Source organism: Thermobia domestica, chromosome 5 (assembly GCF_964235325.1).
Source record: "Thermobia domestica chromosome 5, izTheDome1.hap1.1, whole genome shotgun sequence".
Taxonomy (NCBI): Eukaryota; Metazoa; Arthropoda; class Insecta; order Zygentoma; family Lepismatidae; genus Thermobia; species Thermobia domestica.
This window is the reverse complement of record NC_137458.1, coordinates 170567102-170592506: the sequence shown is the minus strand read 5'-3', so window position 1 is coordinate 170592506 and position 25405 is coordinate 170567102. Positions and strand designations below refer to the sequence as shown.

General features: G+C 36.3%; 1 protein-coding gene across 1 annotated transcript in view; it reads right to left on the bottom strand.

The window, feature by feature from the left end:
• Positions 1–488, bottom strand: part of LOC145685313 (mannan endo-1,4-beta-mannosidase-like) — a 35330-nt gene extending 34842 nt beyond the window's left edge. Inside the window, exon 1 of the mRNA XM_081757686.1 lies at positions 205–488. Within this exon, the coding sequence (XP_081613812.1) occupies positions 205–451 (247 nt within the window). The 5' untranslated portion in view covers positions 452–488. The remainder of the gene's footprint in view (positions 1–204) is intronic.
• Between the last annotated feature and the right edge of the window lie 24917 nt (positions 489–25405).

Here is a 25405-nt window from a genome sequence, read left to right as displayed (position 1 = left end):
TGGAATTGTTACTTACATAATTGACCACCAATTTAATTCCGCCCCAGGCCAAAATCAACGAAATTGATACTGCAAATCAACTGTTAAATTTAGCTAAAATTCCAACACAATGTTCCGTTTTCAGTCACATAAACTTGTAATCCAATTATGTGTAATACCTTTGAACATAAAGTATCAAAGAATACTTAGGAAAAGGAAACTTACGGACAGCAATTCCTCCGGCGTTGCCAATTTGTTGTAGCCAGTTTTCAAGAGTTGGGCCATTTTGAGCATATTGGTTGTTACCGAAATCACAAGCGTAACAATTCCAGGCAATATTCGATCCTGACAGAAATACTCTTTGTCCTTTGTAAGTCAAGTTGTTACCGCTAACTTGTAAATAGCCATTTGCACTTGGCACTACAATAGCTAGCAGCGCCACAGAACATAAACTTATAATACCAGCCTTCATGATAGGGACAAAAAGTATTGCGTGTGGTCAACCAACCGTTTTTATACTCATCATTCATGACTAATATCAGGAAAAATATTTTTTTTTCCTTGAAATATAAATGATAGATAATATTGTGTTACGTAATTTGTTTTCTGACGACTGAAACATTCACAAATAGACGATTGAACTATTCTTATTGTTATATAATCAGTTGAGTGTCTGATCTGTATAAACATCATTGTATTTTCATTTGCTAATGTCAAGTGCACATAGAAAGCACACCTTCTACAATAGGAGGTGTGTTGTTGGGTGGATTCAAGCAGAAGTAGTCTTATGTTTTGTTATCTGGGTACCGAACACGTGAACATAGTGCATCAAAGTTGGTACTTTGTTTATTCTTTTACGTATGTGATTTGTGCACTCAGCAATAGACGTTTCGTTACATCACGCAATGGCGGCCTTTATATTGGGCGAATCGGTAATTACCCGGGGCCCTATGTTTGCATGGATATCGTGCTTTATAGTTCTAAACTTAATTTTTCAAAATATTTATGAAATTTCAATGGGTAGGTGGTAGAGAGTGAGAACGCTGGTTTGGTACGAAACGGCGTCAAGTAACACAAGTATGCGTGGTTTTATCGAAGCTCTTCCGTTTGCTCCTACTATCTTCATTTCGCCATTATCACGCATCTGATCATAAAACAAAAAACATGACATTAGATCAAATTCTGAAGTTTATAAAATCTGAGAATAGATACAGGTGATTACAGTTCTATAAGTAGTACAGAAAAACGCCAACATATGCACCATAAAAACAAAGTATTTCCATGATGCCTTCCTTCTAAATGCTCAGCCCGTTAATGAGTTCTGTTGCACTTGATTTTTATACTGGAGCACATCTTAACTAGGATTTTTTTTTTAAAAAAACTTTGTTTTCTAAGTTATTTGATAAAGTATTATCTAAAGTCTACCTGCCTGCAATAGAACTACACTTTTCTTCTCATGATAGACATATTTCGAAAATAGCAGCTAATAATGATTAGAAATGTTTTATTAGCTAATATTAATTGACGACAGACTCTTATTATAAAGTAAGAATTATATCTGTCTGTTAGTAGGGCTAATTTGCAAATTTCAAATCATTTAAAAGCTAAGGAAAGCACAAATATCTGGGCAAAAATGTTTAGATATTGTTAGCCCTTATTATAAACGTAAAGTAGCTCAAGTGGTAGAGCGTTGGCTTCGTATTCGGGAGGTTGTGGGTTCGATTCCCGATGCCGACCATCTTGACTGGGGTTTTCGAAGGTTTTCCTGTCCTACCAGGCATATGCCGGGATGATACCTACTAAACAGGCCCTGGCCGATATCTTCCCAAATCCTTTTCATTGTTGTTGTTGTTGTTAGTTATCCAGTGTAAAATGACGTCTGAGCTGTATCTGGTGATTGTTACATAAATAAGTCTGCTTATTCTCTCTCACACGTTAATTCACAATAGTTTGGCAAAGCTAATAGTGTCGCTAGCTGAGCTGTCTCCTTCCGGACGTCAGAAGATGTTGCTAACATCCAGACAATTTGCAGACGAGCCAAAAGATTGGGGAAAACAACTGATTTTTTTAAAATGAAATATCAGGAAATAAAGAAAAGGAGAGACAGCGAATGACAATAAAGCAAAATTTCGAAAAACTTTTGAAAAGAGATTTGAGATGCATTAGGTTGTCCAAAAGATATTAAACCTTTGGAGATTAAAATTAAAAACATATCTATTGTGATTTAAAAAATATCATTATGAAACCACACATACAGAACTTTGTTCCATGACTCTTTGTTATTTTTCCTGTAACGTCTAGTTCCGTCACGTAGAACTTCTGTGGTTTCTTGTCCAGATAACTGTTACATGTGGTTTTCACAGGTCTCTTTTGAAACTAAGCTAACATCTTTTAAGGGATTCTGCAGAGACAGAAACAAATGATACCTTGACGGTGCTGCGAGGTCCGACCTGCATGTTGGATACATGAAAAATCTAAGTTCTTTCAATTTCTGACCGGTCGCTGTAGATGTATGCCGTCTGGTGTTGTCAACGTGCCATACGATTCCCTTTCTATTGATCAATTCCGACGGTTTCTTTTGATTTGCTAGATGCAGTCATGCAAATCATCGACAGTACATATCCGGGTATATCGTTCTGTCCAGTGAGAGCAACTCGTAATGCAGGATGCCCTTCCAATTACACCATATCACTAGCTTTTATTTTCAACACATGAGATGCAGCAGTCCAACTTTTTCCCCTTACCGATAGCGCGTAGCGGCCGAAAAACAGAGGTTAGTTTGTCTGTTTACTTAGTTTATCTGTAATTGTACAAATACTATTCGATGAGTCAAGTTCCACAAGGTTTCTCTGAAGATGTTTTTCGTCAGTAACCGCGCAGCTCATTTTACAATAGCTTTTGTGTGACTGGCATGCAAATTTACAAATCAATAACACATGGTCACTACTCTTAGCCCAAAGGATTCTTGACCTTTTTCACAGGTGGATGTTGGAATATAAAAGTTTGAACTCGTAAAGGAAAATTAGACTGAATTTAATCTCATCTATACTACACTTTCATACGATCCTGTTCAATAACACTGAGCACTCACGCCTAGTTTTTGGACATGTACAGAGTTTGTTATCTTGAGGTATCCATTAGTTCCGTTATAGGAAGTTCTTTCTCACCAGACACAACCTCGGATATTTTGATGCAACTCAATATATCGATCTACATTTGGTTAGCGATATTTTGACGATATTTTATCATCGTCAGTTTTACTTTTGATTTTAAGACCTGCGATATATCTTGCCTTAGGCCTCGCAAAGGCTAAGATCGCCTCTGGGTATACAAAATAATAACCTACTTATTTACATAATGATATTTAGAAAAAAATGCAATTAAATGCATCACATTAAATGCCTATGGAAAGTAGCTGAGATGATACAACAGTTTATAACATTGATATGACCAGTTTGCATGCGGAAGTGGATTTTAATATAGGTTACGCCGTCATGTGCCCACTCGTTATCCTACTACTACTACTACTACTACTACTACTACTACTACTACTACTACTATTAATAATAATAATAATAATAATAATAATAATAATAATAATAATAATAATAATAATAATAATAATAATAAATAGAATTATAAAAATAATATACAAATATATTTACTGATATAATTTTTAAATACTTACTTTTATAACGCCACAGCCAAGCTGAATCGTGGAACTGAAGAGGAGTGCGCTTATGCACATTCATGGGTTAGACGAAACTTGGGAACTTGCATGCATTCTGATTTTGAACATAATATTATCCCTACCTTCAGAGCTACGGCAGATGAGGGTGTTACGACCAATTGTATTGAGAATAGGCGCAGTAATGATGAGACCTAAGGCATTGAGCTCTGTGTGCTGTCCACCTCTCTCAGGAATCAATCATATTCTTAGAGTTATCTGACGGAAAAGAGTGAAACCTGTCCCTCGAGACACATCCAACATACTTGCCACTTTAATCATACTCGCATCAAATAACCGAGTGCCAATAATTCGTTATTTTTTGAAATGAGAGAAGTCACCGATTTTACACGATCACTGCTCAGTTTACTGTCGTTCTACTACTCTTCACACAGTACCAAGTCAGTTCTAAGACATCACAGCGAACATCTCGGCGCTACGGTCGCCGGCTGACCATTGTCAACGCAGACATCTGACATCTTCCCAACTCCAAGTGTTTCCAATAAATTGATAAGCATTTGTAGATGTGTTTCTTATGTTTTTTTAATGTAAGACATCTGCACATTAGAGTATACTCGAGCAATTTTTAAGAAAACGATGCAAATATACACATTTAAAGTGGAAAGTGTATAAAGTATAAAGTATTTAAAGTATATTACACATTTAAAGTATATTTTTAAATATATATATTAAAAAGCTAGGTTTATATGTTAGTCTCCAATCCTTTCGACAATGAGATCTCGAAAACCATAAGTGCTAAAAATGTGCCGTTTTCGCTGATCGATTCCAAATTCTGTGTAGATTGTCCATTTGTAATTTAGTATTTAAAAAATATGGCCGTTATTTCTTTATTACATTTTCAGGGGTACACTGGAAGTGTAGAAATTTTAAAAAAGTAAAACATCATATCCTACGAGTTATACATTACTATTATACTGCCAAAATGTCTTGAGCCGTGGCAAAAATGCGAACTAACGCTCACACCCTCACACACCCACGCGTTGAGCCAATAAGGGTTCAGCTGTTGCTAAGCGAGAGAAAGCGAGTTGAATTCCTTCAGCCGATAGCAGCGCTTGCAACGGAAGACTAGAGAAGTCAATGTAGCATATCTATACACCACACAAGTGTTTACAGGGGTTGTATATCTTTCAGGCGTTTGTTTCATGGCTAAATGATAAGAAACGAAAGATAAGTATTTATCCAGTCTAACAAGGTAATAGAATTCCATCAAACGCACAACAAAACATGTTGAGGCGTCAGTGTGGGCACTGGCGGACTGGCCAGGGCCGCAATCGCGGTCTAGGCACTCTCAAAGAAATATTAATGAAAACAATAAAGGAAGAAGAAGAAAGAGAGAAAAGCTAAAACAGAAGAAAGCTAAATAATTCGGTAGATCACTGGTTATTATGCTGCCAACACACACCCCTCTTCCATCCTTCCATCACTAAGTTAACTTTTTTCAATAGGGCCTTTTTGTTACTGGATTTGTGGCTAGGTCCTTCTTTCATTGCATTGAGCAGTTGGGGCCCTTTATCATTATGTTGGGCAATTGGGGCTCTGAGCCCTTTTTCATTATGTTGGGTAGTTGGGGCTCTTTCATCGTTGAAGATTGGGGCCTAGTTTGTAAAGGGTCCCTATTTAACCACGGGCTGATTGGTTCTTTATGGATTTTAACACATCTTCTAAGTCTATATTTTATAACTCAAAACTGGGAAAAACAGCACACTTTTAAAAATATATTTACTTTTACCTAGTCCAAATATCAAGTTCATTTAAAATAGAAAACATGCTTTGTTTTTGGAATTATCCGCTGGAGCTTACGCTTCAGTGTTGACATGGATTTTCTTTCACCAGCATAAACACCATAATTCTATCCAGCTCTGGAATAAAAGTGTTCTATCACAACCATATGTAGTAGGCGACAAAGTACGAGATTGAAAATACGGTGTAGGTAATTACTATGCTACAGTAGACCCAAAATAATGTGATTGTTAATCAGAAAACAATGCACAACGTTTTAGAGTAGGGTCTGCTCAGAATAGACGTAGCCCTGCAGCGGACCAAGGGTAGGGAAGAGGATCGCTAATGACTTTTCTATCAAAAACGTATTATTGGACGGTTATTGCAGATGAAAATAGTGGAAGACGTCAAGGAAGGAAGCATTTTCAGCATAATGGTTGATTCTATTCAAGATGTTTCAGTGCTTAATCAGCTGGCTATAGTAATTCGCTACATTATAAACGATCAAGTATTTGAAAGGCTGTTAGCAATTATCGTAAACAGTGACACTACAGGACAAGGAACTTATAATGAAATCAAAAGAGTCCTATCTGCCAATGTTTTAATGTCTGATATTGTAGGCTGCTCTTTTGATGGAGCTGCTAACTTGAGTGTATGCTATAAAAGAGTTAAACCATTACTGGAGAAGGATAATCCTGAAATTATTTACACTCACTGCATGGCTCATGATCTTAATTTGATTATAACAAATTCGACTGAGCGGATCCCTGAAACTGCAAACTTATTTGGTATGGTTCAAATCAGTGCTGTGTTCCTATCTGAATCCTAGGAACACAATTTGGTGGAATCATTTGCTAGGAAGAAAATGATTGATGCAAACCACAAGGGACATGACAGACTACGAAAACTTCAAAAAGTTGGTGGAGCAAAAACAAGGCACTGAATGCGATAATCGACACTAGCGAGTTTCGCCACGAAATAGGAAGCCAAGACTAGGACGACTCTCCATTATCATTAAAAAAAATATATATATTTTTATTGTCCCTCAATGATGTTGTACAGGACAGGAGCTATGATGCGAAATCAAAATTTCAAGTTGAGATTTTGCTGAGTAAATGGACGGAATTTAACACTGTAATGATGTGCTCTGTGTATCAGAACTTGTTTACAGAAACGGAGCCTGTCTCAAAATAAAGCATTCTCACAGATTGGACTATCTTACGGCCTAGAGACTTGTAGAAAATTTGCAGCAGCAGCTTCAGAAGAAAATAGAGACAAAAGATGTCCGTTTAATACATTACGAAAATACAAGAATATTTTGTGAGAAGATAAATCGAAAGTTTGCGCAATCTGGTGTTGAGATAGAAATGGAAAAAGACTTTCCGCGCCCAGAAGAATCTCAAAGAAGAAGAAAATGCCAGGAGAACTTGCCGCAGATGAACTAGGAAAGAACTTAAATGTAAGTGAGGGGGCGTGGTGGCTCAGTGGTAGAGCGTTCACCTCTGGTGCTTGGGGTCCCGGGTTCGATCCCAGCCCCCGCCAAGTGAACTTTGTGGTGGACAAACACCGTGCTCGTGGGTTTTCTCGGGGTTCTCCCGTTTCCTCCCACTTTCTTCATTCCACCATTTCACTCATCTCTCATCATCACCGTCTCCTTTAGCCTAACCGGCATAACCATGGGACGTAAAACTCAAAGATTTCATTTAAATGTAAGTGAATATGGTTTATTCAATATATATATAAAATAAAGTATTTGTGTATTTGTCTATCTATCTATGTGCTGCCTGGTGACCAGACGAGTGGACCGAGAGTTACCAAATTTTGGTCAGGGGCCCAGGCCCCAGATCAAGACGAAGCCCAAATTTTTCAAATTTCGAACCAGGGAGTACAATTTTTTTCAAATTTCGAAACAGGGAGTTTCAGGGGAGCGTTTACCGGAGCCGGCTTGGGAACCAGACAAATTGACCGAGAGTTACTAAATTTCAGTCACGAATACCTTAATCCAGGCTCCAGACCAGAGTTAAACGATTTTGTCAAAATTCGAACCAGGGGGGGGCGTTTACCGGGACATGTAAAAGTAGTAGAAAGTGACCGATATTAGTGTCGAATTCATATTTTTCGAGGTCGCTGAAATCAATGGTGACACTTCCATTAGCGATGACTTGCAAATTTAGTTACAATTGTATGCGGGCCGGGAGTCAGGGGAGGGGGGGAATCCGAGACATATAAAAAGTAGCCCAAAATGACCGATATTAGTAACAAATCCATAGTTTTCGCGGTCGCTGAGATCAATGGTAATACTCCTACAGGCGTTGACTTCCAAATACAGCCCCCGTGCGAAGCATGGGTATATTCAACTAGATTTCAGCAGTCAAAAGACTTACTGTCCAAACTTCAAATGCTGGAGCCCAAGCACTTTTCGGAAATCAAGAAGAATGGTGTATCTACAGGAGCTTTCAGGGTTCTTGCGAAAAAACTAAATATAAAACAGGAAGAAATATGCAAAGAGTTCCAGCAGTTCTCTGTCGTGTATGACACTCTGTCACAAAACGTTCTGTTTTTTGATAATCCTGAAGAGAATGATGTCCCTGAATCAGTAGAAGAAGAAAATATGGTGATGATTATGCATCTGAGCCTGCGAGTTGAAAAATTTTGGACAGGATTCATGGCAGAAGTGACAATGATACTGTGTAAAAATTGTTTGTCACGTGTGAAAAACAAATGTACCAATTTCTATGTCAGCCTAGTTGTTTTAATAGTTTATACATTGTATACAAAATATGCATTGTCTTTACCATACACACAAGTGACATGTGGAAGGTGCTTCTCAAAGTTAAAGTTGGTGGAAACAAATCTCAGAGCTAGTTTGTTTGAAGACATTTTGAACACATTTTTACTATTGAGTATGGAAAGAGACATGTTAAATTTAGTGTCTGTGGACGAAGTTATTCAGGAACTCTGTAATTCATCATCTGAACTGAAAATAATCTTAGCTTTTTACATTATTAGTTGTTTAGTGTTTCAGCAATGTTTTCCATTTTCAGTAAAACTGTTGTGTTCATTCCACAGTCAAAAGTTATTGGCTATTATTTGTTTAGTGTTTCAGCTACTATATGGCAATACAATAATAATTATATAATATTCTCTCGCGAGTTTACGCTTCTCGAAATCCTGTGCTTTGCTGTTTGATTGAAACTTGCTGTTACATCAAATTTCTAATGACCAATGATAAATCATAGCTTGCAAAAACTACCAAGTAACAACGAATTTGCAGCTACATAACGCGATGGCTCGTCACAGATGTTCATTGTACGCTATTTTAAAAATTGGTGTTATAATCTGAGGGCCCCCTTGGTAACCACGGCCTAAGCCCAAATATACCCAGTCCACCCCTGAGTGTGGTTTTTTGTCACAGAATGTGAAATTTCACTTCGCTTCGACCACGATCTTTCTCGTGCATTGTTGTCATAGATTGTTCACTTTTCATAACTCATGATGAACCTCTTTAGAACTGGCTCGATTTCGTTACATTTAGTAGAGATTCACAGGTACAAATTTGGTCGAGTAAATGTTTCTGAGTCAGATCATGTGGTACCCAAACGTCCAGGTTCTTTTTGTAGTCCACTTTCTCCAAATGGTTTAACACTCTTTGATAAAAACTGTTCAGGTAACTGGGGATACCATGACTGCTTATAGGCCGTATTGCTAGAATATCATCAACTTTTTCTGTGATTGATCCTCGTCTTGGACATCGAAATTATCAGATTGGAAGCGACTGAACCATCTTTGGGTTGTTACTTCTGGTAAAATATATTTTCCATAAACACACATATTTCTTCTTGGACCTGTGCAGCATTTTGGCCCTTATCGAAATGAAATTATAAAAGGCAACGCAATGTTGTGGTATTTCAATTCATTATCAAGGTGCTTTTAGGTCTTACCTGTTGCAACTCCTGAGATTTGGGTTACTAACACCATCTCAAAAGGCGCAAGAAGCTCAATGCTTTTTTTTTTTTTGACCATCTGATATTAAAACATTAAAGATACGTTACAGAGGAATAATATTCATTTGTACTAAAGAATTATTAGGCTTACACCTCTAGTAAGTTGAAGTATGTATCAGTAGAATAGAATTAGAATACTTCTTATAGTATGTGAAGAAACTCACAATGCGCACAACTAGACAAGACAAAGTATATTGAGAATAGTGAAAATCAGTCAGGACGCAGGCACGTAGCCAAGGGTGAGGGGCGGACACTCCCTTCGAAGACAGATATGAAGAAAATTAAGGAAGGATGAAACAAAAAGAGACGAGAAAAAGAAGAATCAGCGTTAAAAGAAAAAAGCTACAGGAAGCGTTTTGTTACTCTTTCTTATAAGGAGCTTTGTGTGGACGAAACGAGGAGGATCAAGTTAAAAATGGATATTATTGTAACGGAACATTCCGAATTCCATCTTGCTTCATGATAATCCTATGGAATACAAATGACGATCAATAAACCGGTTCTACCAGATAGACTCTCAGGTAGAATTTAAGAAATGTCCACAATCACATCTAACATGAGCCTGGCAACATAGATTCCACTTACACTTGTTAAAGAAATTTTCAATTTTGCGGCGAATGTGCGGGATATCCTAGAAAAGTCAGAGAATTAAATTTTTTTTTAGAAAAGTTACGGAATTCTCAGAATTTTTGCTACTAGTCAGGGAAATTTCAAGCTTTCGAAAACATAGTGCCGTTCTGTAATACTGTGGACAATTTTTTAAAAATAATTTTTCATCATCGCTTCAGTATCAAACATGTTATTTCAGAAAAGTTTCTACTGCTACTTTAACTTCTCATTTGGAACAGACAGTAGTTGACGGAATAATAAAAACAAAGTGTTATGTGGAAAGAATTTTCTGTTAACATTTGATTCAATAGAGAAAGGAACGCAGATATTGTAAAATATTTTACAAGACATTATTGGATATGTAGTTTTTATAATAGTTGAGGTCATAATAAATAAAAAGTTATTATATTTATGTAAAATCTTTTTCAATACTTTTTTCTATTCTTTTACCCGAGATTTCTTCATAGTATGTTTTAAAATACTTAGTAACATATCCTCATTTTATCGTCCTATTAAATCAATATACAGTATGTTGCCAGTAAAATAGTTTTTTAGAATGATCGAGCTCCTGGTGTGATAACCACGGTATTTCATTTCACGGACCCCCACCCCATTACGAAATCCTGGCTACATGCCTGCAGGACGAAACTGCAGAGTAAAGTTTTTAACTTACTACTACTACTACTACTACTACTACTACTACTACTAATAATAATAATAATAATAATAATAATAATAATAATAATAATAAATATCAAACGTTTATCAATTTAAGTACTTATATTACTAACAAAAACAAGTAATAGTGAAGTTAATGTACTGTGGTATTAAAAACTGGAAATGATATATATATATATATATATATATATATATATATATATATATATATATATATATATAATATTATTAACCAACTTTACGGTATGTCTCGATGGTATATTGAACGAAGTAAAAAATTAGTATAGTTCATAGCAGGGAGGAGAATGAAATGTCTAAGATAGACAGTATGCATTACTTGAAATATAGGCGGAATGTATAGTAGAGACCATTAGACACTCTGAGAAGAAGGTGGAAGAATAATGCAAAGTTAGATTTTTGTAGTGTATGAAATATCTACGTTTATGTTTGGACTAAACTAAATTGACACAGAATAGCATCAAATGAAACCCCTGTTTACGTAGTAATACACTCTTGTTTTTAAGGCACAATGTTAGTTATCACTTTCGCTAATTGACTTGTATAGCTATGCAAATTCTATCTTTATGTCAGTTTAGTGAATTTTTAAAAGATACGTATCAGATAATAAAAAGGGTAGGGATGCAAAATACATGGCAAGAAAATCTTTAAAGATTCTATTTGAAGAAAAATGCGGTTTTTTGGTGTTATTGGATGGAATTGCTAAAAGATTATGTCAAATAGATGCCCTTTCCCTTATATTTAAGAAAACGAAAACGTAATGTAGAAAAGCTACAGGACTTCTTTATTATTATCATTGAATGAAACTGCTATATTTTTGGTGTTTGTCCCTCATATCATCCACATATGCTTATTAAAGAACTACAACAGGAAAAATAAAACTATCTTAGCACAAAACGCTCGCGGTCAAAGTATCACAAAACAAGAAAACTGACACCAGCTTTCAGTATAAAATATCTTCTTAATTTCATCACTAGATGTCAAATAAATAATGTTTTCTTACTAGGGATGATACCATACCAGGACTAAGAACCTTGGGAAAAACCTATATATCGTCTGCAGTGGCGGCGTTGGACGTTAAAAGTAGTGTTGTAAATAGAAAAAAAACCGTTCGTATTTTTTCAGAAATGTACGTTTTTTTTTAGAAAAAAACATTGCCTCTCGTTTTTTTTCTAAATTTCGTTTTTTTTTTTTCAAACAGTCATTTCTAATGCATCTTACGTCTATTTAAGTATTAAAAATTTTTATATAGGTATAATCACCGTAAAATGCAACATAAATTAAACGCTAGATACTGATACGCTACAAATATTTTACAATTTACATGAATGCCATACCTATTAACAATTCGGGTTTCAGCAGTTTTCATCAATATCAACTAAGAAATAAAAGTAGAAATGAAATTTTGTTTTTTCGTGAAAGCAGGCCTTTAATAAGTACGAAAATAATGTCACGAACAGTATAAAATTCAAATAACTTGTCTAAAGGTAAAAACTAATACTAATTTGCCTAATAGTATTTTTCTAAATGTCATATATAAATAATTTGTCGACTAGATATATATGATATGCCGACTCTACCATATGTATATGCAACACGTGCATTTGCGTGAAGCGGCAAGTTTGGATGGTCCGGGAAAATCTGTCATAAGTATATTATTTAAATTAAATATTTCTTGTTGGAAACAGACTTCATGATGATGGTAGTTACATTTACTAAGCTGATCTTCTATTTGAATACTACATTCATAAATTATGTTTAGGTTGCATTAGTTTAAGGCCACATGGACAATGCTAAAGCAAATGGTCGAATAAATCCGAGCACAAATTGCTTGATTGTTGCCAAATGCAAGAATTCAGTTCTCGAATAGTAGTGAATATCTGTTCCATTTAATAAGTTATCGCAGTTTTGATATGAAAGTAGTCTTGTTTTTGTCAGAAACAAGTTCTTTATCATTGAAGATAGAAACAAGTTTTTTTTTTTAAATGTTAGAAGATGTAGAAGAAAAATAGATAAAAGAAATAAAGATAAAAGAGCTAGTTGCACTGGAATTGCAAACTGATACATTGAGATTGAAGCTCGATAGTGAATTCTATAAAAAGGATTACCATCTTTCCTCTGCAGGTGTGTTTGCTTTATCTTTCACTAACATAATAGATTAATATTTAAGAAAAAAACAGACACAACGGGATTGCATTTTTAATAAGTATTTAAACCTTTCTGAGTGCAACTGCATTTACCCTCCCCTTCGTTGTTCATGCTGGAGTAGCATACTTAAAATCATGGCTTTTAAGATTTGTTCTTTCTGGAGAAAGTGGGAGGCGGCAAATTATGCCATTGCACGCGGCGACAAATTGCCTAGGGCCGGCCCTGATGATATGTATATATAAGACATGAATATAGGATGACACAATTTGAAGTAATGCAGGGTGTTTCAAAATTAATATTTCGGTTTTGAAACTTTGTAGTATCTATTACAATTAACTTACAATTATAAATATTATATCAAATGAAAGAGCAACTCAAACAGTTTTGTACGCACGCATGTACATGCATTGTTTCTTCTGTCTGCCGTTAGAAAGAGCAAGCAGCAAAGATGTAGACTAGAGAGCAGAAAGTTTTTTTGTTTTAATAAAGACTGAATCTGTGCAGTGCAACCGTCTGTGTGAAGAATATTAAGGAGACGCTTGCAACTACGTCCTTATCGTTTGCAGTTGCTACAGGTCTAAAGCTACAGACTACGGTTTACGTGCCAATTTCGCAAGTGAAATATTGCTGCATAACAATGAAGATTTTCTGGATCGTGTCGTCTTCAGTGATAAATCGACATTTCACCTAAGAGCTAATGTGAACACTCATAATGTTTGTATCTGGCCGTCAGCAAATCCTCAGGAGATGGTACACTTGAAACGAGACTCCCCTAAATTGAGTGTGTTTTGTGCCATATGGCGGAAAGTTTATGGGCCTTTCTCGCCTATCGACTAGATGTGTGCCGTGTGACAAATGAATCTCACATTGAACACTTGTAGCAAAGACTGTTTGAGGTGCTCTTTTACTTGATGCATTGCTTATAATTGTACGTAAAATGTAATAAGTACTACGAAGACTTAAAACCCCAAAAATCATTTTGAAACACCCTGCATTTCTCACCAACAGTGTTGGAACTAAGATGTAAAAAGGAGAGAAAATTTTCCTTATAAAGTTATTGTTTACAACAACTATATTATTATTAGTCGAGACTATAACTACAACAACAACACGAGTTAGTAGTCAAAAAATGTAATCAAATGTATACTCGGTGGCCCAGGTAGCCGAAGTGGCACACACGGGTGTCATTTGTTTAATCTGCTCCTGTGTGGACACTAATTAAGATATCGGGATATTATTCTTGCAAAATATGGTTGGACTATAGTTCATCATATTTTTTTTCTTCTGGTGTCGAATTTCCTTCTCAAATTTCACCCCAGTCAAAAATTCGAGAATTTTCTAATTTCGAATTTCCTTTACTTCTTTTTTCCCTGTAGCTTCCTTCGTTGTAGAAAGACCTCCTTATACTTTCCAGGTAGATACCTCGGGTGGATACCTAACTGTTGACATCAATTGGACGGGCCTGCGCGCAGTGTTGCCAATTAGGGAAATTAAAATTTTCCTAAATTTGGGGAAAAAATTAAAAATTTTTGTTTATAAATCCGTACCTATACGTCTGAGTGCAAGTCAACTTACGCCAATCGAACATTTGTTCTTACTTAACAAACGCAAGTACAGATCGTTACAATGGGGTAATTAGGGAACGCACGAAAAATTCGTATTTAGGTTCTAACCCTTGATTTTTCTAGTTTTTCCCTACTTTTCTGTTTACAGTAATATATTTTTGGTAATTAGAAGTTTTGTTCCTTAAATATCGTCGTGTACCAATGTTTAATTTAAGATAGTTTGCGTCTGTTTGGTAGCAGTGTTACCAGCTACAGAAAATTTTAATTCCAGATTTTAGGGGAAAATTTTGGAAAAATTATCTGTTTTGTCTCTATTATTTCCCTCTTGTTGGCTATATCGGACCAAACGTACCAGTATCTGGAAGTCTCGTCTTTGCTCTACACAACGCATTATAGAAAGTTTCAATAGGATAATTAGGGGAAGTATAGTAGACCTTGTTCTCTAATTGGGAAGATAACTGATTTTTTTAAAGGTAGAATGAGATATTTTTTATTGACATGCTTATTTTATTAGATATCGTCACAATACTTGTAGGATATATTAGAGGGATACAAAAGCTTATTTTAAGATAGTTTGTGTGTGTCTGATAGTAGTGTTGCCAGCGACAGAAAATTTTAATTCCAGATTTTAGGCCAAATTAAAAAAAAAATCCCTTTTTTATTTCTATTATTTCCTTCTTGTTGGCTACATTCGAACAAACGTATCAGTGTCTAACAGCCTTATCTTTAGCCTACACAGCGCACCATAAAAAGTTTCAAGAGAAAAATTAGGGAAAGTACAGTTGAGGTTTATAATAAACCATGTTCTGTAAGTGGTAAGAAAATGGTGACTTTCTGAGGTAGAATGAGATTTTTAAAAATAATTCATGCTTACTTTGTTATATATCGCCATGATACTTGTAGGATATATTCTTGGAGTACTAAGGGCTATTTTCAGATAGTTTTCGTCTGTTTGATGGCAGTGTTTCCAGCTAAAACAATTAATTCCCGCTTTTAGGTGAAAAATTCGGAAAATTTCCCTTTTCCCCTCTATTATTATCCTCTTACTGGCTACATTGAAACAAACGTACCACTACCTGAAAGCTTCCTCTTTGCCCTACAGAACGCACTATAAAAAGTTTCAATAGGATAATTAGAGAAGCTGTAGCCCCGGCATATTTGATTTTTGATTGTGGGGCGTAAAAAGTGTCAAAATTTCATGTGTATGACAGAATTTTTTCTTTCCCTCTTTGGATGGAAGCAAGCGACTTCAGGATTTCACTGTACCTTGTCAACACACCAAAGATTTTTTTAGGCGACTTGAACCCATATAGCAGCAGTGGTACTAGATACAAAAAATTTTGAAATTCGGTTAGGGATTTTTTTTGTAATTTTTCACCCCTACATTTCCCTCAATAATTTCCCGCCCATTGGCAACACTGCAATGCAACTTACACCAAAAGATAGCCACATCCATTTTCTAAAAAAACAAGGCCTTAACCATATCAATTGAATGAATGGTTTTTGAGCAATAAGTCACTTTGGAAATGTAGGAAAACGCCAAAAATGACCTGGAGCCGAAAGGAATAATCACACAATTTTGCTAGTATATAGGTGCAAAGAAACAAAAGATTTGTAAGTTACGAGGGCTTCGACTCAAGTTCTGTTGATTATTTCAATAATCTGCGACGTAAATCAATAAATAATAGTTGCCAGAAAAAAAACAGACATTTGAAAAAAAACATGAAAAAAACGATGTTTTTTATTGAAAAAAAACTTCACAGAAAGAAAACCGTTTTTTTACAACACTAGTTAAAAGTGGGGTGGCAAGACATGATCTGAATATTTCTTTATAAATGTTAGTTCTCCTGGTTGTTTCTAACACTTTGTTTGACAAAGGTTGTATAACTAATAGGGTACTATCTTTTTTAGTTAAAATACCGTATATCGTATTTCATATTTTATTTAAGTAAATTGACAAGAGCAACGCAAGTAGGTACTAAGCCTTTATATTCTTAAACAACGAAACTGTCGGAAAAGATTTGATTCCTTGCTTATGAACATCTTAAAATTCTGTTTGGAAAATTGTGTGATCAGATTATTGAATAACAAATTTGTAAAACAAATAAATAGAAAAGATAATATTATTAATCGTAGTAAATGATGCTTGTTTTTCAAAAGTTATATTGAAACTGGGGATTAATGAACAACTTAATTTTTAATTCCGCACACTATTAAATGTATGTTATTACTCCTAGAAAATGAAAGACAGTAAATATTACAAGCATATTCTACGACATTTAAAGAAATATTTGCTTTCGCAGCTTCCCGAAACATGTCCGTTGCCATTATGTTCAGTTTTCACTTTCTTGGAACACACTAAAACTAGAGATGCAAAAAAGCCGGCTTTTTTTGAATCGATGGTTTTTTGCACATAAAAAGCCGGCTTTTTTGGGAAAGAAACGAAAATTTTTGAAATTTTGTCTTTTTCATTTTTATGATTTTTCTGTTTAAATGGCTTTCTTATAGTATACTCTAAAGTTAAATAAGATTTCATGACCTGAATGCCATATTTCGCTCTGGAATTCACCATCATGACGGATGGAGCACATGGTTTATGAATTAAAGTAAAAATAAAGTACGTAGTATTTGAGGGCAATTTTAGAAGCTATTTAACTTGATTTTAACTTCTGAATTATTGACATTTTTTTCTTCTCTAGATCATTTCTTTTTAGTCATCCGTGTTTCACATCTTAGAGTTTAGTACTCTAGCTTCTAGCACATAATTAAACTTATGTTTTTCAATATATCCATCAGAGCGTGCGTTTTTCAATATATCTGCCAGAGCGTACTTCCACATTTCCGTTATACTGTAGCTGTGCAATGATTTAATAATAATCTTCCGGACACAACCTTGAATACCGTTTGATAGAAATAATCAGTATCGGATTTAGACAAATATTTGGGAGGTTTTTTTTTTCTGAATAATGTTTGGTTTTTCTAAAAATTTCTAACTTTTATTTAAGAGGAGCTTAAGTTTATGAGTACACGCATAACAAATATTTCGTTTCGTTTGTATATTCAACTATAATCTTCCAGATACAACATTGAAGACCTTTCTATACTGATAATCAGTGGCGGATTTAGAAAAGTATTTTGGGAGGGTTTCTTATTAATGCTTAGCTTTTCTAAAAATTCCTAATTTTTTATTGGACAGCTTGAAGTTTATGAGTAAAGGCAAAACAAATATTTAGTTTGTTTTAGAAATTCCGTAATTTCGGGGTAGAGGCTTCAATCCGAAAGACATCCCCACCCTAACCCTCTTCGCAAATCCATCACTGCTGATAATTAATAATAACAAAGATTTAAAAACGATTAGAAAGTAAGTCGGCCAGGACTCACAGTACACACACTATTTCTACATTCACAGATGGAATTAAGAAAAACTTTTGTCAAAATGATCGAATGCGGGGTTGAATCCCGGACTTCACGATAGAAGCGCGAAAGATAACCACTCACTCATGTTTGTTGTGCAGTTGTGCTTAACTTAAATGTATTCTCTCTCTCTCTTTCTCTATGGCCACAAAAGCTCTCCATTGACTTCTGTCCTTATCCAATTCAACCCAGTTTCTACTCTGTATTCCTATTTCTGCTAGGGCCTAGATTTTCCTAATGAACGTTTCCCGATTGGGTTTCCAGTTAAAACTTTGAAAGCGTTACTACTTTCTTCCATTCTAGCTACATGACCTGCTCACCTGAGCCTCCTATACTTGATGACTTTAACGATGTTTGGTAAACCGTATACATTATGTAGTTTCTCCTTATGAAGTTTCCGCCATTCCCCATTCCCGTTCTCGTGGGTCCAAATATTCGTCTCAGAATTTTATTCTCAAATAATTACAGTCTGCGTTCTTCAGCGTAAGCGACCATGTTTCACAGCCATAATGCATAACAGGCATGATTATCATTTTATATATTTTAAGCTTTAAATTCCTTGACAGAATTCGCGACGACAAAATATTTTGAACTGAATAATAACAAGAATTTCCTGATTTTAGTCGACATTTAATTTCTTTGTGGGTATGATTTTGGTCTGGTAATACTGATCCAAGATATTTGAAAGTATCCACTGTGTCGAAAGTATTGATTGATTTTTTAACGCATTCATAATTTGCCGTAACTTCCTTGTGATCTTCCTTCTATTTAGATTTCTCTGCATTTACTCATGTCCCTTCAAGCGTTTAATAAGGCCTCTGCAATTTAGTGCTCTCAAACGGGTCGGGTTAGCTCGGGTCGGGTTACGGGTCGGGTCGGGTCAGGTCAACTCGGGTCGGGTTGTCGGGTCAGGCTACTCGGGTCGGGTTGTCGGGTCGGGTCAGTCGGGTCAGCTCAGGTCGGGTCGGGTTATTCGGGTCGGGTCAATCGGGTCGGGTTATCGGGTCGGGTTGTCGGGTTGGGTTATCGGGTCGGGTCAGTCGGGTCAGCTCACTTTGGTCAACTGAGTTTAGGTTGAGCTTAAACTCGGATGGAGTCGAAAGCTGCTGTTTTTCACTAGCTGCCTAATTAAAAATAGCAATTTTCAATTGATTTTATAGAAGCCATAAATCTATTTTGAACACTTGCAGCTAGTGTTTTTATGGTAAATGCTTATTTTTGTACTTGTGTGTACTTTAATTTGTAAATGTGGAAGATTGATTTTACCAATCGACTGTAATATTAATATCTACGCCAATATGGAGTCTGGATTTAGAACAAAACTAGAAGTTGTTTAAGCAAGGCAAAAAGAAAGACTGGATATGGACGACCAAGCCCAAGCAGAGCTGCGGTGGCTCAGTGGTAGAAAATTCACCTCTGGTGTATGGTGTGCATGGTTCGATCCCAGCTTGTGCTAAGTAGGCTTTGTGGTGGAGAAACGCCGTGTAGTGGGTTTTTCGGGGTTCTGTTTCCCCCCACTTTCTTCATTCCACCATTTCATTCATTTCTCATGGTCACAGTATCCCTTAGCCTCGGTGCAGAATCGAGGGACCTTAGACTGAATATTTAATTTTATTTCACCAAGTCGAACGACATCGATACAAGAACAAGATAAAGATTGGATATGCAAGACGAATTGCATAGTAATCTTGCTCTTGGCCTTGTTTTGGTGATCACCAAGTAGCGATGAGCGTATTTTCTTGCTTTCCGTATAGTATGAAAGACCATCATCAAAATCACACTTGGTCTTCATTTGTACCGATGAGGCGAGCATTCTTGGCTCTTGTATAGCATGAAAGACCACCAAAACTACGAAATGCAGGACCAAGACTTGACTGCAAGACAAAGAATAAGGCGCAGTATTGATGACCAAGACCCAGGGAGCGAATTGTTTGAATTTCATTTGTTGGGCTGAAAGTGATGAAATAAAATTAGTACTTTGTAATTAAATATCATACTGTATTTTTAAAACTTAAATTACAAAATTCATATTATGTATCTTCTTACGTGCAGCTTTATATACTGTAAAATACGTTTTAATTACCAAGAAAGAAAAATCAAAGTGGCACGGGTCCCAGAATCATAAGAACCTATTTTGGAATGAAAGTTGAAGGCTTGGAAAAAATCACAGGTGTTCTCCTGTTTCCTCAACCCTTATCATTGTAGTTAAACGATTTCCTTTTGTCTCAGCCAAGATACTCTTGCTATTGCCTTCCCAGAAGTCCCCCTGCCGTCCAAACAGGTGAGAACACTGACCTTGAATAAAAATTTCGTCACATAGAAGTAAAGCAAGAAAAAAAAAATTTCTCCCACGTGGGACATTGGTATCAGTTATAAAAAGAAATAACCAAACCTCAAAAGTGCCAAATATTCATTAAGATGCATATACAAATCCGCCGCTTGATCTAGCTAGTGGTAACGTGTAAGACTACGGTACACGTGATCCGGGTTTAATTCCCAATGGGAGTGCATTTTGGCGTTCACCCAGTGTCGTGACCATAGTGCTCTCAAACGGATCGGGTTGATCCGACCTGACCCGACTCGGATCGGATCAGCTCGGGTCGGGTTACGGGTCGGGTCGGGTCGGGTCAACTCGGATCGTGTTGTCGGTTGGGTCAACTCGGGTCGGGTTGTCGGGTCAGGCTAGTCGGGTCGGGTTGTCGGGTCGAGTCAGTCGGGTCAGGTCGGGTCGGGTTGTCGGGTCGGGTCAATCGGGTCAGGTCAATGAGGTCGAGTCACGGGTCGGGTCGGTCTTCAATCCGACCCGACCCGACCAGTTGAGAGCACTACTCTGCATTTCTTTCGATTGTTCTCCTATCAGATTTACATCATCAGCATACACCATAAGCTGGTGAATACCATTCAACTCGAGGCCCTGGTTCCTATCTTTGATTTTTCTTATAGCGCACTCCGGAACAAAGCTGAATAATAACGGCGATAACGCATATCTTTGTTTCAGGCCAATTTCGACGTGGAAGCTCGCATTTTTCTACTCGGACTTTACTCTGGAATTCATTTAAACACTTAATAAATCTAGCTCTTTCAGTATTCCAAATTCTGTAAGAATGTTGTACAATGTTTCCCTCCTTACCGAGTTGTAAGCCTTTCTAAAATCAATAAACAGTTTATGTACTGGGTAATATATGCCCATTTCTTTTCGAGTATTTGTCGAATGGTAAATATCTGGTCGATTTCGACTAAATTCACACTGATAATCTCCAATAATTTCATCTGCGTATGGGGTAAGTCTTATTAATAGAATGTTAAGAGAAATGCCTCGATAATTATTACAATCAATTTTGTCGTCTTTCTTGTGAATTGGAACAGTGATTGATTCTTCCACTCTTTTTAAATGTATTCCATAGTTTTACTTTTTTGTAAAAAAAAAAAAAAAAAAAGTTTCGTAACGATATGTTGAATTTTCTTGTTAAAAATTCAGAAACCTTCAGGACTGGGTAAACCGTGATGGTGGGTTTATATTCTACAGCCTAGGAAACCATACGCTCAAATGAACCGTGTATTACGTATATGATCTATGAACAGAAAATTCGATACTTTCCCGATTCTGAACAAGCTTAAGGAGCAGTCAGTGCATTTCAGAATTTGGAGATTTACCGATTTTGCAGATCCGAAGAACCTGGTAGGTGGTAACAGATTATTACGTATGTGATCAATCAGTGAAAAATTTGTTCGAAATATTCATACAATGTATATGAAAGTTAAAACTTAACTGAAAAATTTCAAGAATGTACAGAACCACCCGAAACGAAGCTCTTGATATGCAGATTGATCTCATGTTTTTCTTTATTTTGCTTCAAAAAGAGGGTGTGTGATATTTTGAAGTAAAAATACTACATACAATTTTGGTAGTTATTTGTGTATCATTTTTAAAGTACTTATTGTATATAAGAGGTTAAAATATTATTATATATATTGGTTAATCCCTTGGAATATATAATGTACATATGTTAAGAATTAAAAAAAAATCTTTTTGAAATTCATGGTCTATTTTCGAGGTTTCATATTATTATCTGCATCAGCCACTATTTAAATGAGTTTTTTTTTTTTTTTTTTTTTTTGTCGTTGTAGAGAAGCGAAACAAGGTCTGCTTTATCAGTTTAAAGCAAAATTTTTTAAAAAGCCCAAAATTTCCCAAGCAAAAAAACGAAGCAGAAAAAAACGAGTTTTTTTTTCAAAAAAGCTGGTTTCTTCCCGAGCCCTTGCATCTCTAACCAAAACACAACAATACTTAGAATCACTCCACACTCCAGTTATACAAAATAATTCTAAAACCTAGAATTATGTTGAATTCACTAAATGTAATTGCTTATACAGTCGCACAACTCAAAAACACACTACTTCACTCGTATATTACACTACAAAACATTGGAAATTATAGAAATTGTTTCTAATTACGCTCTTTTTAATCTATATTCCTTACTTTAGAAAAAAGAAAAGACATTTTAGGAACTGCCAATTTTTGTACAATTAAAGAATAATTTGTGATTTTTTCTTTTCTTTCTTTCTTTTTTCTTTTTTTGCGAAATGTTCTCTTAATTAGTTTCAAACGTCTGACTAACATATCGAGCCCTTGTATTTTGTCTTGTCTTCTTCACCATTAGTGTGTTTTAATAGATGCATCAGCTATATAAGCCAAGTATGCAAAAAAAGAAAAAAAAGTGTGTATTTTGAATTACTTACTCAAAAATTGTATTATTTGTATTAAAATTGTAAAGAAATTTACAAATGGCGGATGCCGCCATTTGCATTTGTTGGTCGACTTTCAGCCCTTGTAAGAAGAAGTGAAACTATGCTGGAATTGTTGTACTCCAATAGGTCAATTTTTGGGTTATTTTCTGTAGCAATTAAAACGCAATTCCTGTAGTTTCCTTTACTCCACCGGAAGACAATCAATGTGTACTCACGCAACGGCAAATATTAATTACATGGCACCATTTTTTCTATGAACCAGTAATACATTCAAATTGTATTACCAGTAATACATAGTTTACATTTCCAAATGAAACTACGAGTATATGCAGCAATAGGTTACTTTAAAAAAGTACGGGGGCAACTGCCCCCCTTTGCCCCCCTAATCGCCGCCCATGATCGTCTGAAAGCTCTTGCCATGAAAAGTACGAAACCGTTTTCAAATCACGGGCAAACCCGCAACCTGATCCTATAAGGGGCCAGTTTGTTGGTGTTTGTGCCCCTATGTACGGCATATTGCACAGAAGTAAAAATGAATGTTCCATGATGCATCACGCTTAAACGCCTGACCCAGCACGTTCGTTTTTGCTCATTGTTAGAACATGACTCGGGAAAGAGTTTGATAATATCACTTTGCACCCAGACGTACCCGTTTGGTCAGTGTTGCCAATGAATTGTAAATACAATGTGGCGGATTTTTTTGTACTACTTGATGCATATCTATGAAATGTGGCATAAACATCATTCGTCCCTAGGGAAAATGTACTGTAGACCTATTCTTATCCCAAGGACCCCAGCCTGTCAGTGTTGCCAACCGAGTGAAAAATAAGTTGTAAAACAGGTTCCGTTCGATGAGACGTTTATACATCAAGCTTGGCAGAAACACCACACGACATTATAGCAAACAGACGTTGAGTGTGACTATCTCCCAACCATTCTCGGTTTCCAGTGTTGCCAACCAAGTGTAAATATCAGAATGATGGAAATATCGTGTAGCATTTAACAAATATATAACAAATGTGACTGAAGCAGCATTGGACAATGGAAAACATACTGTGAGTGTCCTCGTCTTCCAAACGCTCAAGTGTGGTAGTGTTGCCAACCAATGCGAACATTCAAGATTTTCGCATGACGTCTATATCATTGGCGGACATAATTAGATTGTGACCCATACTAGATTCGTAGTATGTTAGTGTGAACCCACAAGCACACATGTTGTCAGTGTCTCCAACCATTCTAAAACACATTTTCTTGAAAGGTTGCTGACCATGGCATGCATAGAGACAAAACTTGACATAAACATCATTCGACACAACAGCAAACACACTATGGTTGTTCCCGTGCGCTGGTCAGGCAACCTTTCAAGAAAATGTATTTTAGAATGGTTGGAGACACTGACAACATGTGTGCTTGTGGGTTCACACTAATACACTACGAAACTAGTATGGGTCACAATCTAATTATGTCCGTCAGTGCTATAGATGTCACGCGAAAATCTTATATGTTCGCATTGGTTGGCAACACTACCACACTTGAGTGTTTGGGAGACGAGGACACTCGCAATATGTTTTCCATTGTCCAATGCTGCTTCAGTCACATTTGTTATATATTTGTTCAATGTTACGCACGCCGTTTTCAACATTGTGATGTTTACATTTGGTTGGCAACACTGGAAACCAAGAATGGTTGGGAAATAGTCACACTCAACGTCTGTTTGCTATAGTGTCGTGTGATGTTTCTGCCAAGCTTGATGTATAAACGTCTCATCGAACGGAACCTGTTTTACAACTTCTTTTTTCACTCGGTTGGCAACACTGACAGGCTGGGATCCTTGGGATAAGAGTAGGTCTACAGTACATTTTCTCTAGGGACGAATGATGTTTATGCCACATTTCATAGATATATATCAAGTGGTACAAAAACATCCGCCACATTGTATTTATTATTCGTTGGCAACACTGACCAAATGGGTACGTCTGGGTGGAAAGTGATATCAAACTCTTTCCCGAGTCACGTTCTAGCAATGAGCCAAGAACGAACATAATGGGTCAGGCGTTTAAGCGTGATGCATCGTGTAATATTCATTTTTTACTTCCGTGCAATATGCCGTACATAGGGGCACAAACATCAACAAACTGGCCCTTTATAGGGTCAGGTTGCGGGTTTGCCCGTGATTTGAAAACGGTTTCGTACTTCTCATGGCTAGAGATTTCAGACGATATATATATGTTTTTCCCAGGTTCTTGATCCCGGTATGGTATCATCCCTAGTTAGATACCAAATTAGAATGAATAAATTTTCCACAAAACCGGGAGCCGCTATTTGCGAATGGTATCTAATAGACTCATACGCAATGCCCAATCTAGATTCGGGCTTTGCCCGTTTACGTTGATAAGGTACCCCAAGTCCTACTAGTACTTAGAATTGAAAGTCTTAACATTATCTTTTTCTATTATTGTAATAATTAACGATAGTACGAGACAGAACCGAACAGAGCTAGTTTTGAATTCCGTAGATTATTTTTCACTAAGTCGTCCTCTGGCTGCTGGTCGTCCTGTCTCGCCGCAGAGCGGCCAGAGGCCCGTCCTCTGTAGTTTTAATGCGGGAGCAAGTGGTGATCCGTGGGATTTTCATGGTACAATTGTGAGGCATGGTTTTTCTGATTTGTTGTACATGAGTTATGACAAATTTGGATGTTGCCAAGTGAAAAAAATCCACAGACCAATATGGCGACCATTTTAAAATGGCGGCTGAGCTACACATAAAAGTATTCG